The sequence below is a fragment of the Lonchura striata genome, chromosome 2 (genome assembly GCF_046129695.1).
Source record: "Lonchura striata isolate bLonStr1 chromosome 2, bLonStr1.mat, whole genome shotgun sequence".
NCBI classification, from domain to species: Eukaryota; Metazoa; Chordata; class Aves; order Passeriformes; family Estrildidae; genus Lonchura; species Lonchura striata.
The window spans coordinates 101,686,479-101,703,919 of record NC_134604.1 but is presented as its reverse complement, the minus strand read 5'-3'; the positions used below and the strand labels follow the sequence as shown (position 1 = coordinate 101,703,919).

Here is a 17,441-nt window from a genome sequence, read left to right as displayed (position 1 = left end):
TTTTCTATGTTTTCTGATACTATTTAAGCTATTTTACAGAACTAAAATATACACCCCATTCCTTGAAGCCACTTACATATGTACTTGCAAGGAGTTGTCAAATAGGATCAGAAAAGACTCAATCAGAAGAATTTGTTACCCCTTCCTATCCTGATTTTCCCATTTGAAACAAGGAGTAGTCTCATTCCGTATCAGTATGGATCCCTCTGTGCCTCTACAGGACCTGGTTCTTCATTGTTGATTGAAAAACACATTTTTAGAACAGGATTCCTCCTATACTGGAGTGCCCATGTAGAATAGGATAAATAGGAATCACCTTAAAAGCACCACTTACTTCTCTGAATGGGAGGGAGCCAGGAGTCACTGGCTCAGATGAGGATACAAGCATGTAATTGGATGGATTTTACTCCACTTGCTGCTTTTGCATTTCCCACACTGAAAGTAACTTCATTTTCTTAAAATATTTCAGGTGTTTACACTTTTCCTGGAATGACAGTCTGAAATAGAAAAAAGAATTTCTTTTTATGGCATGTATTGCATGGGGTTTTTTTAAATTAAAATGTGAAAACTTTTGTATTTATTTTTTTTTCTTTTTTTTTTTTAATAACAGAAGCCCTTACAACAACTGACTATTACTCCACCTTAACACCAGGTAGGATTCATTTATCACCACTGGTAACATTTTTGTGCATCTCAAATTTTAAGTGTGTGTGAATTCAGGAAGTTTGCTCCCAAATGTTTTTTAGTATGCTTTTTACTTGGTGTTGTGGTTTGTCATGTTAACAGTCTGCCTTACCTCACATTAATGTCCAGTCTGGTAGAAGTAGTAATTCTGCAGTGCTTGTCTAGATGGCTGTATGTAGAAGAGTTTGGTTATTTTGTAAGTCAGAGCAGTAGGTTACCACAAAAATGTAAGAACTACAATCTCAGGGACCATGTTTGCTTAAAAAGAATTCTTCGTGCCTTTTAGCAGATTGAAGCAAACTGAATACAGTCATTGTATTTGACCTCAGGGCAGGCCCAGTAGGACCAGGAATAGACTGAATTTTATTTTTTAATTATCCATACAGAAGCTCAGTAGCCTCATTACAACGGATTTGTCCTGAGTTAGTGCAAGTGGAAGAAGATCTGGCTTGGAGCCTTAGTGACAAAGATAATTTGGCTGTGTGAACATGACCTGCAGAAACATTGCAGCTGTGTTATCTGATGCTTTCAGGGAACTGGAAGCCCTAGTGATCTTTGATCAGTCTTTTATCCTTCCCACTGCTAATCTATTTTTGTACATTTTGGTGGCATGCAGAGATATTAAGACTAGAGGGCACACGAATGGGTGCTCTGTAAGGAAAAAGGAGTTCATGTTAATCTTTGGTGGCACTTTCGGATTTTGTGTTGGGTTTTTATAAGGTGTTCTCTATGTAGTAAATAATTTTGATGATTTATTGTTATATTGACATTTGATTATTGCTTATAAGTTATTTATGAGCATTTAATTTTTTTAAGGATTGTTTTAAAAAAGCAGTATGCAAGGTTTGTAATTATTTCACTGCCAACAAAAGGGAAGGCAAATTTAGGGTCATAGAATTGTTAGGGTTGGAAGAGACTTTTAAGATAATCAAGGCCAACCATCAAATTTATTTGATTCTAAACTGCTGTCTGAATTTTTTTTTCCTAATAATCTGAATATTGCCACCAGCTTACAGTCTGTAACCTCTGGTGGCTTATTTATTGATGGTGATAAAACTAATAAAGCAGCTAACTTTTACAGTCAAATGTTTGCAGCACAGGGAAGGTGAAAAATTCCTTTCTCATTTGGTACTAACTAATGATAACAGCAGAAAAAATAGAATTTGGTTTTTTTTCTGTTAATGGAAGCTAATCCATCTGCTTAATGAACAATTGCAGGAGTTTCATCTTAGATGCAAATATCTTAGCAGTGCTTTATTTTGAAATTATGGAACAGAGATGTCTGTTTACAGTACCCTAATTTAGGTTCAGTGTTATTTCTCAGCAGTTAGGTTGTATTAAAAATATGGCAAATTGAAAATATGGAGCAGCCAAAAGCTTGCTGTAACTAAATGAAGGCATGTTCAGCTAGGTAAGAATGTACATGGTTGCTGTCATCATAGCTTGAATTCCATCAGGTAGATAGTAGGATCCTCAGAAGCAGATAATATGCTGCCTAGTGATTGAATTCTGTTTAATTAAATATAATTAAGGATAATTAAAGAATTTATCAATAATATGCTGGTTTCTGTTTCTATTTAAATTGAAAAAAAAAAGAAAATAAAAATTGAGACCACTTGCATGTATGTCTTCTGTAAATACTGTTGCAGAAAATTATTTCAAAATTAATTAATCAAAGGCAGCATATTTCTGAATACTATGTCTTGGAAAATGTCACAGTAAGTGCTGTAGAGAGGTGAAGCTTAGACAATATGACAAGTACTTCCAGAAGATAAATTTCAAACACTGGAATGATTGTAAATACATAGGATTGTATTGGATTTAAGTTTAAATTTTTTAATCAGTAGTTGTTTTTTTTTTCCCCCATCAAACCTATAGCTGGAGAAACTATTGTATGCAATGTAACACGTGCCTGTAATTATTCAGGTTAGTGGTTTTCTCTTCCCTTTTATCCAACTATTTTATACTCTGAGTAGTGAAGCAATGTTTAGTTGCCATGTAAAAGCTAGTTTTGTAATAAATTTCCTTGTAAATTTAGAGAGATTTTACATTAATTCAAAAATATTAAAGATGAGGAGGTTAATAAATATTTTGACTCTTGTACATTTGATCTTTGGTTTCTCATCAAAGGCACACAATTGCAGATAAAAAATGCAAAAAACCCCAAGAAACAAGTAAGCTAATGAGTTTTATTTATGGCAATGTGAAGTGCAGGTTTTCTGTTTTGGAGAAAGATTAACTGGAAAGAATTTAGGGACAGCCATCAAAATTAAATATATAAAAAATAATTAAGTTATTGGACTAATTCATTTGTTAAAATAGGTGAAAAGATGGAAGAACAATTGGAAAAATAGATAAACTAGTGCAAGTGTTCTTATTTCCCTTGTATCAAAGCACAAGACAGTAAGTTTTGCAATTCTCAAAAAATTTTACATTCTATGTTTCAGCATTGATTTTCCTAACTTTTTACTTTTGGTTCTAGTGTTCTATGTGGGAAAGGTAAAACTTCGGGCAAGTGAAGAAAGTAATGCATCACTAAATGTAGAAATAGTAAGTATTCTTTATTTTAAAACTTTATTGTAAGGAAGGTTGAAGTGAATTTCTTTGTCTACACTTAAATAATATAAATCTTACTGTGTTTACAGTACAAGATACTATTTTCAGTGGATGGAACAGCTACTTTTCAGCTAAATTTTAAAAATCCAGCTAAATAAACTTCCTACAGTAAGGACCTGTATTCTCTACATAGCCAATGATAGGAGGGGGAAGCCCTAGGTAATCTCAACAATTTATTTTTAGGCACACAGGGATCTTCCTTTGGAAGTTAATTTAGACACTTGTCTTTGGAAGAGGAGCATCACTAGATGGCAACTATTTGTGCATAATTAAAGTTGGATTATATCCTGGAATAATTAATGTTGAGATTCTCATAAATAGTTCTATGGCTTTTTGTGTATTTTATAGATTATGGTTTTGCATGATAATTCCATGTCTTTTGGCTTGTGGTTACTGAGTTATTAATTTTGCCATAGGCTTATGTGACATGAGTGTGTCCATTTATACAACACAAGACGGGTTTAAGAGGACAGTGTCATGCATGGCAAGGACCATATAGATGACTCAGTATCCAAGTAAATACTATGAGGATGAGAATGTTTAGTTGTTACAGGTGGAAACTGAGAGGAGGAAAAAAGAACCTTGTATCTTTTTCCTACACATCCCTGTCAGCCCTCAGCCTGAGATTTCACATGCCAGTCCTTGAAAGCATGACTAGTCAGCAGTGTAACCACAGAGAAGAACTACTGCACATGGAGCATCAGGTTTGGGCAGGGATATGCCCCTGGCAAAAGCCACCTCTGCATTCTGTTGTGTTTCAGTGGTGATAATGCCTACTGAAACTGTCCTAGCATCGTAACATTACACCTACAGCTTCTGGAAAAACTGGTTTCCATCTCTTGAAACTCTTTTGCTTTTTAAAAGAACATTTCTTAGGGGGAGGTCAATGCCATGTGTATTAGATGATGTTTTTCCTCATGGCCCTTGCTGTTTACACAAAATGTAAAAATAACCAGTAATGCTGGTGACCAGAAGAGCATAAGAATACATATATAGAAAGGGTTCTTAGATAAACCTCAGTATATCGCCAGACCCTAATGCTAGATCATACTTATTTAGCTCAGTTCTATCATGTCTTTCACTACAGTTCTTGACTTCTCATTGCCAGTATTCTGTCACCTATTATTTATGTCATTCATGAAGCTGCCCCATTGTTGCGCTTAGAGTTAAAAAATTCATTCAGTGTCTGGGGTGAGCTGTCTTTGTTGCAAACTAAGCCAAAATCATCTTTTTCCAGCACAAGAGACGGTGAGTTTGTTGTTCTTTTTCCTCTATCTTTCACAAAGATTTTGGGGTTGGTCTATACTAGATCAATGGTTCCTTCCATAAATTGTGACAACAGTGTCATGGTAAATACTTGTTGCAGTGTATTCATGAGAAAATGTGCTTCTTATCTTTGTAATTGCAGCCTATTAAAATGTGTGAAATGAACAATTTTCTTTCAAGGCTAAAAATTACTGGTTGTGCTTAGCTGTGGGATCTTTTTTCCTAACAGATTAATAACATAACCACCCACAATCAAGTCAAAAAATTAATTGAAATTCCAGCACATACCCCACAAGAGCTGAGGTAAGTAATTCTGAATAAGAATTGAAATCTTTTTTATAATTGAAAAAGTTGGAGTGAGACCTTCCATGTGTTGAGTGGACTTCGTGTTATTCTTGCACATTAAAAATTTCACAAGTTCTAAGTTCTTGCTCTTTAACATAAAGTTCATACTGATTAAAATACTTTTAATTATGTACTGCTGGAGTTTCTTTTAAAAATGGTACACCAAATGTTTGTTGTAATTTAAGGATTTAGTTTATCTGGTAGGAAATTATGAAGAGAACTTTCCTAGCTGCATGTTCTTTAATAAATATTCTTGAAGTCATATCTATGGTTTTATTTTGGTTTAGTTTTTTCAATCCCAGTCTTTTTAAGGAGAGGTTTGAATGAGTGAATATTTCCCAAACTTACACTGAAAATCAAAAAGATGTGGTTGGCCAGCAAATCTTGTTTGTAGAAGAAATCCATATTTCTTACTTGTTCTATTTCTGTGGCTTTGAGTATAAATTTAGAATTCTATTCCAAGTAATGCTTGGCAAAAGGCAACATTAAGATTTATCTTCTACTCTTCTAAATAACATTTACAATGGGTTGATGTTCAAATATAATGAAAAAGTTTTAAATTTAGTTTGTGTAGTGACTAAAAACAGTCTGCTGTTCAAATGCTTAATGCTGGTGGTTTTACAGAATTACAGCTGGCCTGACTTTAAAAAATCATTGATTAACTGGAAAAATATTTTTTCTCTGTAATTATTTTTTTTATTAAATTTTTGTAATTGTTTTTAGAAACATAACTAAAAATACTTCATAACAGTAATATTTTATTTTAAAGCATTTCAGAGTTCAACAAAACCTTGCAAGCAGTAAGTGAGGTAAGATTACTGATTGTTGTTACTCTCTGGAAAATTTTTTTCTGACTTTTTCTGGTAAAGCATCACTTCTGATTTCTCCTTATAAACCATTTTTTTTTCTGTTTTCATTTGTCATTACAGTCCTCTGTTATGGAATGCAGTGCAGAAAACCAGAGGTTTGTTTTTAAATTTTTAAAGAAAAAAATATTTAAAAGCTCGTATATTGTGTTGTGATATGCAAAGTATGCGTGGCTCTTTAACAGAAGAAAAAGACAAATTCCCTAGGAAGTTCAGAAGTTCAAGAAACAGGCTGGAGAAATATGTATAGGTTAACAAAGAAATTTTGATTTCTAATTATTGTCCTGGCATTAGTGATTTTGAAAAAACCTTTTAGAGTTTGTTGGTTTGGTTTAACCCAAATATATTGCTTCTCATTAGTCTTCTGCTGAAGCGCAGGCTTCCCTGCCATATTTCTTCTGCATCTTGGTATTACCTGAGTCGTGTGACTGGGAGCACCAGAATTCCAGAACTTGTGAATGCAATGCAATCTTTATGAGGGATTTGCTTGAGACATCCCAAGCTGCTGTTCTTGCTTGGGAAACCAACCATCCTTGGGGTAGGGGGAGCCTGAGGAAATAAACAGTTCAGAGTCTGGAAACCATGGATTATCAGAATGGAAAAGCTGCTCCAGAGCAGTGATCCTGGAAACCCTGAAACACTGATGATGTCTCAGTTTAAATGCTACTCATCATTAAATTGTCCTTTAAAATTATCAGCTTGGAAACATTGTATTCTAAACCAAAATGAAACTTTATTTCCCCAAATACTTGAATCTGGACTTTTTCTTCCTGGATTAGGATGAAATAAAAGACCAAAACACTCAAATAAAATAGAAAGTAGTCAGATCATCCCTTCATGTCATATACTGGCAGTCACTAGAGTAATCTTTTAATTCTTATGAGCTGGAAAGAAACTTTTTAAATTCATCTCTATGTTTGCATTTGCTGAATATGAACTATTTTTACTGGAGATGCCCTAGTTTAGGCAGGGCTTCAAGTCCTTGAACTGCAGTCATAAAGATGGAGTTACATGCTTGAATGGGTCACTGAAGTTCTCTCTTAAGTCAAGAGAGATTGCTGGCTTCCTCAGGTGGTGGAGATTTCGCTGTTATATTTACACTAACAGCAGAGATTACATTATTATTCTTACAAAATTCTCAACTCTTTGGTGACCGACGTTGATCAGGGAGAACCCCATTTAAAAATTGACCTAGTAGAGAGAAGGGACAATAAGTGCCACAAACTGATGTATAATGATTTTAATCAGCCTGGCATTGTGGTTCATGTGCATTAAAAATACACCCGAATCTGACAGAGCCTAGGAAAAATGTGCTTTCATACTTAGCATTTGTACTAATGTGCTTTGATTTAGCATTTGATGTTAGTTCCATGTATTTTAATGATGAGGCAGCTTTGTTTCTTGAGTCTTAAGCTTTTTTCTTCTCATTTAGTACACACTGCAATTTCATAATGAAGCTGGCTGAGAGAGAGAATATAAGTAGTTTAACGCAAAAAGCAAAGATAAGTCAACTTGGTAAGTTATGCTTTAAACACAGCCTCATCAGAATTTTATGTAAAGACGTGGTCTTCAAGTAGCTAAAAAGACAAAGTAGTTACTTACTTTTAGATCATAATATTTTTTGTTTTGAGCAATACAAATACATAAAAATGCAGCCTTCTGATTTTTGGGGCTGTATGTGATAGAAATAACGTTTTAAAGCATTTTGGTTTAAAATTGCCAGCTACTTTATTAGAGCACTCTTTGAAAGGATTAGGTGTAAAATAAGCTGAGAACATAAATGTCGTGCTGAAATGACAACTGAATTGAAAGGGTTAAGTAGCCAGCCTTTCTTAGTAATATTATGACAGGATAGAGTACTGTCACAATACTGTCTCTGTTTTGAAAACATTTTGGTTTGTTTAAAATTAAAAAAAAAAAAAAAAAAAGAAAAAAAAAGAGAAATCTGAACTTTTCAGGCATTGAACAAAAATCTGGGGATATGGCAATATTCTGACTGATCAAGAGTTCTTTTGTTTGAGAACAAACTTCAGAATAAATTATGTGGTATATACTGTTGTTTAAAGACATAACACACACGGTTAAATGTTCTACTTTATGGTATTAGCAGTTGTTATGCTTAAGGATAATGCTTCTTTGTCATCTCAGATCAGTGCTGCTGTTCATCACTGAAGTATTGTTCCTTGACTGCTGAAGAATTACAAATGTAGTAAGTATAAATACAAAATTTCACTTGCTTATTTCCTAAATTTCCTAATACATGACTAGCGTCAACTTCTATGCTTCAGTGTAATAGTCAGAAAGGACTCCACAAGAAAAAGCTGACAAGACATTTTCCAATGCAGCTCCCTCCTCTTCCCCCCCTCTTTCCCTTCCTCTCTTCTTTATCCCTTTTTTTAAATTTTTTCCTTCAATGAATCTAGCTTTTGTGTACAACAACAGCTCACCTTCAGAGAAGGCAGCAAAAGCAGCAGTAGTATTTGTTTATAGACTTGCTAATTAACAACTACAGCAAAAAAGAATGTAAGAACCTTCTAAATATTAGAGAATGAAACATCCAATCTGATTGATTTTAAAATACACATTGTTATTAGTATGTCCATATAATTTATATATCTGTTCCTCTATTATAACTTGTTTTCTTTAAAATAGAAAAAAATCTTAAACTTAACCTGTATTTTTGTACCTTTTTTTCTTTTACAGTACTATACAAGTGCCACCTCATTTTATATGGGTTCCTTCTTCTCATTCTCCTTCTCTCCTTAAAAAGACTTTCCTCAAATCTAATTCTTTTATTCCCCCCACTATACTTTCTGCTAAACAAAGCTCCACAATTAGACCACTGATCCCACCATTCACAGAAATTTATTTTTCTGGAACTCTTTCCACATCTCCCCTTACAAACCCTCTATCTGAAAATTCTATGCCTTCCACTAGTGTTACCACTACACGGTCCTCTTCCAAGTCTCTTGCTCATCCTACCATGCCAACTTTTTCTTCCATAACTTCCAATAAATTTGTCACTGTTCCCATACATGCAACAAAATCTGTCACTAATGCTGCATTCTCAATTAAGTCTAATGCTGCACATCTTAACAAGACTTTTACAATACTTTCTCCTTCTGTAGGTTACACTAAACATTCTTCACTTTCTTCTTCTGAGCCTCACAAGCTTCCAATTGTAAATCAGCACTTTGAGGCTACCACCAAATCTGTTGCACAAATTCCTCCTGCTTCAAGCCAACCTGGTCACAAAAATATTAGTACAGTACCTATTGTTCCACTTACTCCTTTCACAATATCTTTGACCCCTACTGTTAGTCCTGTCAACCATTCTGTCTCAGCTTCTCATCCTCATTCTACTGCTGATGGCCATGGGACCCCAGGTAAATATGAAAAGTAAATAATTATTTTTGTTTGAATGCCATATACTGGATTTGCTTTTAAACTTCATTAAACAATGTTATATATATGAGAAGTGACCTTATAATTCTTGTGAATTATTTTGGATGGGAGTGCTGATCTGCTGGAGGGTAAGAAGGCTCTACAGAGGGATCTGGACAGGCTAGAACAATGGGCTGAGGCCAACTGTATGAAAGGCTCAGCAAGGCCAAGTGCTGGGTCCTGCACTTGGGTCACAGCAACCCTAGGGAACAGTCCAGGCTTGGGGAGTAGTGTCTGAAGGATGCCCAAAGGAAAAGAACCTGGTAGTGCTGGCTGACAGTGGCTGAACGTGAGCCAGCTGTGCCCAGGTGGCCGAGAAGGCCAGTGGCATCCTGGGCTGTATCAGCAATAGTGTGGCCAGCAGGAGCAGGGCAGGTTTGTCCTCTGTACTCAGCACTGGTGAGGCCACACCTCAAATCCTGGGTTCAGTTTTGGGCCTCTCATTTCAAGAAAGGCATTGAGGTGCTGGAGCGAGTCCAAGGGCAACAGAGCTGGGGAAGGGTCTGGAGGAGTCTCAGGGTTGACCTTATCACTGTGTACAGTTCTCTGAAAGGAGATTGTAGCTAGGTGTGGGTCAGCCTCTTCTCCTGGGCAACAACTGACAGGATAGGAGTAAATTACCACAAACTGTGCCAGGGAGGTTGTTGGACATCAGGAACAATTTCTTCTCTGGAAGGGTTGTTAAGCATTGGAATGGACTGCTCAGGGATGTGGTGGTCACCATCTCTGGAGATGTTCAAGAAATAACTGGACATGGCACTCAGTGCTGTGGTCTAGTTTACAAGGTGATGTTTAGTCAAAGGGTGGATGTGATCTTAGAGGTCTTTTCCAACCTAAATGGTTCTGTGATTCTATTCTGTGTGAATACCCTGAGACAGAGATAACTTTCACTTGGTGTGCATGTATTTAAAAATACATTCTGATGCCCTTGGACCTGGTGAGTAATACCTCACCCTACACCATTGTTTGTAACTGTCATAGGTAGGTACAGTGCTCAATTCCCATTAGAACAAATGTCTTTTGAATTGGAAAAAAATAAGTCAAAGAGCAAGGCAGATTTTTATTAAACTAACCTAATATTTAAAATACTGCACAGTAATGTTGGATCATCCTTAAAATATTGTTATTGACTGGGAATATTTTTAGTGGCTGTGTATTTTCTTATGAAAATTCTACACAAGCTTCTTCTCAAATTTCTGACACTATCTTGATTTTACTCTACATTCAGGCATTCAGTGGCTAAAAATTCAAAATAATAGGTTATTTAATATGTTAATGGTCTGATGTGAGGAACTTTGAAATTAATAAAACTTGAAATTAATGTTGGTAATTTGAAACCTTGCTTTATGTTTTCATCAGATACGAGTAGTGAAACAATTTTTTAATCAACAGAACTGTTTAATTTTTCTGCTTCTCCAAGCTTACATAATTTGTTGAACATAATGTTTAACTTTTCATTTGTCACAGGAAAAACCCTTTCAGCTACCACAAATATAACTTCTGTACACACCACCATTAGTATCGCCACAGCTGAGCAAATCGTGTCCAAAATAGAAAATGATTTAGCAGCTGGAAAAATAGAGTCAAAAGATGTAGAAAGGATGGTTAGTGAGGTGAGCACTATCCTCACTGCTTCTCAGCAATTACCACCACGAATTTCTAACAGGTAGGTCATTTTGGCAATAGATTACAGGAGGGTTGTATTTACTGTCTTGACAAATTGGCTTCAGCAAGTTTCACTTTTTCATAATCATAATCCAGAAGAATATTTCTTGTTCTTTTATGTAGTTATTCAAAATGGAAGGACTATCATTCTAATGTTACCAGCTCTACTATAATATAATGCCATGGAAAGCAGTGGGAGTATTTTTGTTGATGCCGTAATAAGTGATCATTTTGCATTATACTTGGATTATTGCTCCATAACTGTAACTTGCTTGAGAATTTTGGATGTATGTGCTTGTTAATATTAAATATGCTTTTTCTTAACAGAATTATAAAGTTGGTGGACTATATTGGCTTAAAACTAAACTTATCAACATCATCTGCTGAATTTGCCTCCCCTTCCTTGGCTCTGGCAGTTGTCAAAACCAACAGAATCCGTTCCAGCCAAATGTCTTTTGCTGTTCAGGACTCAGCTGATCTCCAGGTTACAAAATACTTACAATACCTACAAATTGTCAAACATTTATTTAAAAGTGTTTATGGTTTTATATCTATAGGAATATGAGTTTATGTCAGTGTCAGGATCTTTAGTTGATGTAAGTTTCAGACTTTTTTTAAGCATTTCACAGTTTTTCCTTTAATTTTCAACTGTGTAAATAGGTGTAGAAGAGAGCTGACTTAGCAGAAACTGGCAGAACTAATAAGCTGTTGGAGAGAGTACAGCTAGAACACAAGAATGGACAAAGTGCTTGTCAGAATAACTTTGCCTTAAGCCCCCTGAATTATGAGTCATTTATTCAACCACCATGGCAGTGCTGAAATTTGTCAAGGAGTGTTGCCAGATTGCTTCATCTGTTAGAAAGGAGATAATTGTAGAGGGTTCCAGAAAATAACTATTATGTATGTTGCTTGGATAATGATGCTCAGAACATTTGTCACTAATGGCATCTCACCAAGAAAGAAGTGCTTAGAAAGTTTGGTTGGATCCCCTTTATCTCATTCAAAACCTCCCTCCTGACAGAGAAAGTAATGGACAATACCAGCCTTGGAGGCTTAAGCAAGGACAGATGGAAAGTTTTGGACCAATTTTGACACATTCTGCCTCCTCAGAGAAGAAAATAGCTTAATGTATCGTAAGCCATATGTAGTACTGGAAATTTTCTGTGTTACTGAAAATTATATAAATGCTTAACATTAGAGTTCTTTTCTATTTCTTAGCAATATATAGTGCATGAATGTGAGATGGCTAGGAGATGCTAGTGCTGACATCCAGATATTTGCTAAGGAATGATTCTTTATTTCATGGCGCTGGCAATGAAACACTGAAAATTTTCAATAAGTATCATCTACTTCAAACTAGAGTAACAGGAGTGCTTTGGTGGAATTGATTCAGGATTTCTTTGATGGCTGTCTACACCAGTGATCTCCAAAGTGGGGTCTGAGTACCCCAGGGTGTGCACACAACAGTCCGTTGCAGTGTGGGAAAATGTTATTTATATGATTAATAAATAGAAAACACATTTTTAAAAGTAATTTTTAATCTCCTTAATTTAAAAAAAATATTTTATAACTTGCATAATATGTTCGTAAACTAATTAACACATGTAACTTATGGAAAGATATATACTGGAGTCCATGATCAAAAACTTTTAGGGGATGTATGATCAAAAACATTTGGAAGGCACTGGGCTAAACAGATGAGTTAAATCACATTGTTGGTGCACATTGGTGAGTTCACACTGTTACTCTTATTACAACCATTCTTTCAATGCTGTGATAATTTCTTTCTGCATACTACTAATGTTTCACATCTCCCAGAAACTCCGAGGTGATGATATTTGTATGTAAAGGACTAATGTATGACAGGAATGTTCAGAGGTTTTGTACTAAACAAAGCTGCCTGGCCTGTAAGCACAGCAAATAAAATGTGCAGCACATAAAATGAGTAAAAGTTCAGATCTCTTTTTTGTACAATATTAGGTCACTAAGCTCTTGAGGTACCTGAATGGTAGCTTATCTAGTTTTTACTTTTGTAATTTTTGCCAGAAGATCAAAAAGCTAGGGTTCGTGTTCTTATCTAAGAACATAAACTTAACCTCCTGAACTCAAAAATGTATTGACAAATAATGGCTATTTTCACTTTTTCTGAATTCTGACATACTTCCTACAGGGTATAAAAATTCTTTGCCTTTGCAGGCTTTCATGCTGTGAAATGTTGGTCTCCCTATACAGTTACAGCTACACAGAACTATCTGGGTTTTTTTCCTCACCTTTTCCAAATCAATACAAAACACAGAGTGGTGTGTTATGTCCCTGTAGGGAAATAATTAAAGCCAGATTATTTTCAGTGGAAGGTAGACCTGAAATGGGATGCATTCTTTTCAGTCCTATAAGAGCTATTTATGCATTGGAGGAATGAGAGTGGGTTTGTGACAGTAATTAAAGAGGTAATTATTTTGAAGTTTTAAACTGAAAATAAGCCATTATTTATTTATTTGGAGACTGAAATAAAGCATAATCCTGGTGTTTATTTTTCAGATCTCTCTAGGAGTTCAGCCAGTTCAGAATTTAAATAATCTTGGATCAATTACACTTCCTTCATCATTGCTGAAAAATTTACGCACTGAAGACTTGGACTTGGCTTCTAGAATTATATTCAACTTCTTTAAAAAGACCACTGTGTTCCAGGTATTGTTTGGCCCACTGTTCATAAGGATTTTAAATTCAAGCTTAGAGCAAAATATGAATTGATTTTTTCCCCACAAAATATATTTTAAAACTTCTGACTTAAGTACTTTTGTCAGTGCTTGCTCTACATAGTAAATGACCTTGTGACTGCTGTACTCTAGTATTGTTTCCTTTAAGATTTTAAAATCTGGAGCTTTTTTTGTCATTTCAGGATCTGTCCTTGAAGAATGCATCTTTAATCAGCAGTGTTATATCATCAAGTGTTTCTAACCTCACAATTAGTAACTTAATGACAAATGTTACTGTCATTTTGCAGAATGTCAAGCCTAATCAGGTAAAATTTACATTTTGGCAGACTTAAAGTACAGTTTTGTTGCCTCCACTAAACTTGTTGTAGTGGAAACATTTTACTAAGAATAAAGGTCAACTTGTTCTGCTTTACCAGTGTGGGTGTTTCATCTCCACCTGGACATTAAAAATCACTCCTGTTTGCTTATTTGCCACTGGTATAAATTTTGGTTCTCAAGTAGTGTAAGATAGTTTTGCTCTATCACAAATTCATCCAGCTTTTATCTTTCTTACTTACTCTTGTGCTTTATACTACAAAGAATAAAAGCTCTTAGAGGGAAGACTGAAAGTATGGCTTGCTATGGTAGATGCTACAGTCTTGATATTTGTGGGTGTTTCATGGCCAGAAAGTCTGTTTTCTTAAGGGAACTGAAAAACAGGACTGTGTCATCTGGAAGTATTACGATTCTTACACACCATCTCTTTCTGAAAGGAGCATCAGGGATTAAAGTCTTCTATTTCATATCTTAAGAGAGTTTAAAATATTCAATTATTATAAACAGAACAATGTGGGATTCCACTAATGCACCTGGAGCTTTTTTCAGGAGCTGGCTTAGTGGTGTCTTTACTTGTTTTGACATAATAAAAAGTTTTGAGCTATAACTGTAGAAGTATTAATATTTATAGCAATATAGTGTATTGCTGCTGTTATTTATAGAATTTGCATGTGTGTGAGGAAATCTGTGTCTGTTTAACATTGTGATAGTAGGAGTGATCAAATATTTGCAAATGAAAGGGCTTTTCCTTTTCTGTGTGATCATGACTTCAAAAGTTACAAAGTATAGAAGGAGAAGAAATCCCAAGAACTTCTATGGTGTGGGGAGACATTGAAAGAGTATTCAAAAGGTTCTGCCAGGAACAGAATCTTTGCAGAAGCACAAGAGCTAGCTCCTGCCTGGTGACTTCAAATCTGTTCAGCATATTTTTGCATGTAGTTTGCAATATTAATCCTTTTATTCACCTAAATTTATTTTGTGTTCACATAGAACAGGCATATTTGCTGTACACAGTATTTATTCTTCCCTGAACTTTGTAAATCATTCATAAATAATTTGATCTGAAACTCATAGTTTAGTAACTTAGTTTGTTTTGTTTTGTTTTTACTCCTGAACAGGATAATTCAACAGTTAGATGTGTTTTTTGGGACTTCAATAAAAATGGTAAGTACTTGAGATCACCCAAGATGCTATGCTGTTTTAGCTATGTTAATTCATGTTAATATAAATGAAGCCTTTTATGAATAACAAAGCTGCTTTTTTTAACAGGTGGACATGGAGGCTGGTCATATGAAGGTTGCATAGTCAAAGAAAGTAGAGTAAATGAAACAGTCTGTTCATGCAACCATCTGACAAGTTTTGCAGTTTTGATGGTAATTATTTTTTAAATTATGCAATCTTACCCTTGTTCAAGAAACATTTAACCTTGAGTTGCCTGAAGCAAGTGAAGCAAGTGAAGACCCAATAAGCCCATACAACCTAATAAATAATACTCAGGTTCTATTCACTTTAGTGTTGGTACACATAGCCATACAATTAGGCACATGCTTAAACTCCTTGTTGAATGGGAGTCCATGGGTTCCATTGGAGGAAAAAATTCTTTAAGTGCTGCAGATTTTTAATTTAGGCAGCTGTTTATACTCTAAATAAAATTTAGGAAATCAAATTTAAAACAGGTTTTTAATCAAATGGGGTTTCACAATTAGAGTCATAGAATTATAAAGTAGTATCTCTAGTTGGAAGGGACCCATAAGAATCATGGAGTCCCAGCTCCCTGCACTTTACAAGACTAAATTGGCATTTTTTTAATCCAGCCTTTTATAAGAGCCATGATGAAAAGATTGGAGTCCTTTTTTTTTTTTTTATTTATAAGTGTAGAGGGAAAAGTGTGTTTTGATTTTTTTTCCCCATTAAATAAACCTGGTCACTGAAAATAACTTATATTTCTGTTTTAGGACTTGTATGGAAATACTCCTTTGAATCCCAGACAAGAATTGGTACTGACTTTTATATCGTATATAGGCTGTGGTCTCTCTGCAATTTTTCTTTCTGTTACTCTTGTGACCTACATAGCCTTTGAGTAAGTACCCATTCAGCTGAGATCCCATTATTCTTCAATTGTGATTATTGTAGTCTTCACTGAGAAATCCTTCTCAATAGTTATGGATTCTGTCTCCACAAATAGTGCATAGATTTGACCAGTTCACCCGGAAGGTGTTTATTCAGTCTTCAGAAATATTCACCTTGTGAACAAGTGAATTATCATGAGGCTCTAGGCAGTAAGAAGTGAAGAAGTGGCACTCTGAAGTATTTTATAATGGATTATCATAATAGAAGTGTGAAGGAATGTATTTAAGATACAACATAAAAAACCAGTACAGAATTTTAGCACTTTTAAAAGCATATGTATTCTTTCTTTATTCTCTCATTATGCTGAGACTGGGTCTTGCCTCTATCAATCTTTAGATGCCCAGTCAAAAGTTTGATCTAGTTTAGCAATAAAGAACAGACACCTTTTGGGTTTGGGTAGCAATGTAACAAGAAGTCCAACATACAAGGTAAAAAAAATAACCATGGTACTAAACAGTTTGACTCCAAGATGGTTTGTATTTATGTAACCTTTTCTAAAAAACTTTATATATACAGACCATTAATTTGGAAGTACATTGTAAATTATTCTCTCCATGTATAAATGCCACACATGCAGCATTGTTTCTGAATGAAAATGTAATTTTTTTTTTCTTGGCCTTTGTGAAATCCAAGAGCTACAAGAGAGGAAGTAAGCCAGGGATCTATGGACAGCTGATGTCATCTCATGAATTTTCTTTTTTTTTTAGGAAAATCCGGAGAGACTACCCCTCCAAAATACTTATTCAGCTATGTGCTGCATTGCTTCTACTCAACTTAGTTTTTCTCCTTGACTCATGGATTGCACTGTATGATACACGAGGCCTGTGCATTGCAGTTGCAGTATTTCTTCACTATTTCCTCTTGGTTTCCTTTACCTGGATGGGCCTGGAAGCTTTCCACATGTATCTGGCCCTTGTGAAAGTCTTTAACACCTATGTACGGAAATACATTCTTAAATTTTGTGTTGTTGGTTGGGGTATGTATTTTTTTCCTTTTTTATGCTAAATAGATAATTCCTCATCATATCAAGTATTTCAGTGAATGTGATGCAGGTCAGAAGTGAAAATTAGGCAGTCATTTAATGTTATATGTTATATGTTCCACCTTTCTGAGGCATGGAGTCCCCCCAGCTACAGAACTGAAGTTTCTGCAATTCAAAGTGATAATGAATTTTCCTTGTGCTATTACAATAAAACCTATTTTGAATATGACTGCTTCCATTATTTTGAGAAAAAATGCCAATGAGTATATATCCATTTCTGGAATAGCACTGTTGCTAACAAAAGGTAGCAAAAACAGATCTAACTGGATAGAGGATGAAATGGGCCTGATTTTTATCTCTTATTTTTTTCTTAAAACATGTAAGAAATAAAATAAGTTATCCTGTAAGAGA

General features: G+C 35.0%; 1 protein-coding gene across 1 annotated transcript in view; it reads left to right on the top strand.

The window, feature by feature from the left end:
* ADGRG2 (adhesion G protein-coupled receptor G2) overlaps positions 1–17,441 on the top strand; it is a 57,392-nt gene that overhangs the window by 33,212 nt on the left and 6,739 nt on the right. Inside the window, exons 7-23 of the mRNA XM_021552934.3 lie at positions 611–652; positions 2,563–2,610; positions 3,167–3,234; positions 4,796–4,869; positions 5,681–5,720; positions 5,841–5,875; positions 7,210–7,292; positions 7,926–7,986; positions 8,481–9,163; positions 10,689–10,887; positions 11,214–11,370; positions 13,425–13,574; positions 13,786–13,908; positions 15,037–15,082; positions 15,188–15,291; positions 15,874–15,998; positions 16,756–17,024. Coding sequence (XP_021408609.3) covers positions 611–652; positions 2,563–2,610; positions 3,167–3,234; positions 4,796–4,869; positions 5,681–5,720; positions 5,841–5,875; positions 7,210–7,292; positions 7,926–7,986; positions 8,481–9,163; positions 10,689–10,887; positions 11,214–11,370; positions 13,425–13,574; positions 13,786–13,908; positions 15,037–15,082; positions 15,188–15,291; positions 15,874–15,998; positions 16,756–17,024 — 2,307 coding nt within the window. The remainder of the gene's footprint in view (positions 1–610; positions 653–2,562; positions 2,611–3,166; positions 3,235–4,795; positions 4,870–5,680; positions 5,721–5,840; positions 5,876–7,209; positions 7,293–7,925; positions 7,987–8,480; positions 9,164–10,688; positions 10,888–11,213; positions 11,371–13,424; positions 13,575–13,785; positions 13,909–15,036; positions 15,083–15,187; positions 15,292–15,873; positions 15,999–16,755; positions 17,025–17,441) is intronic.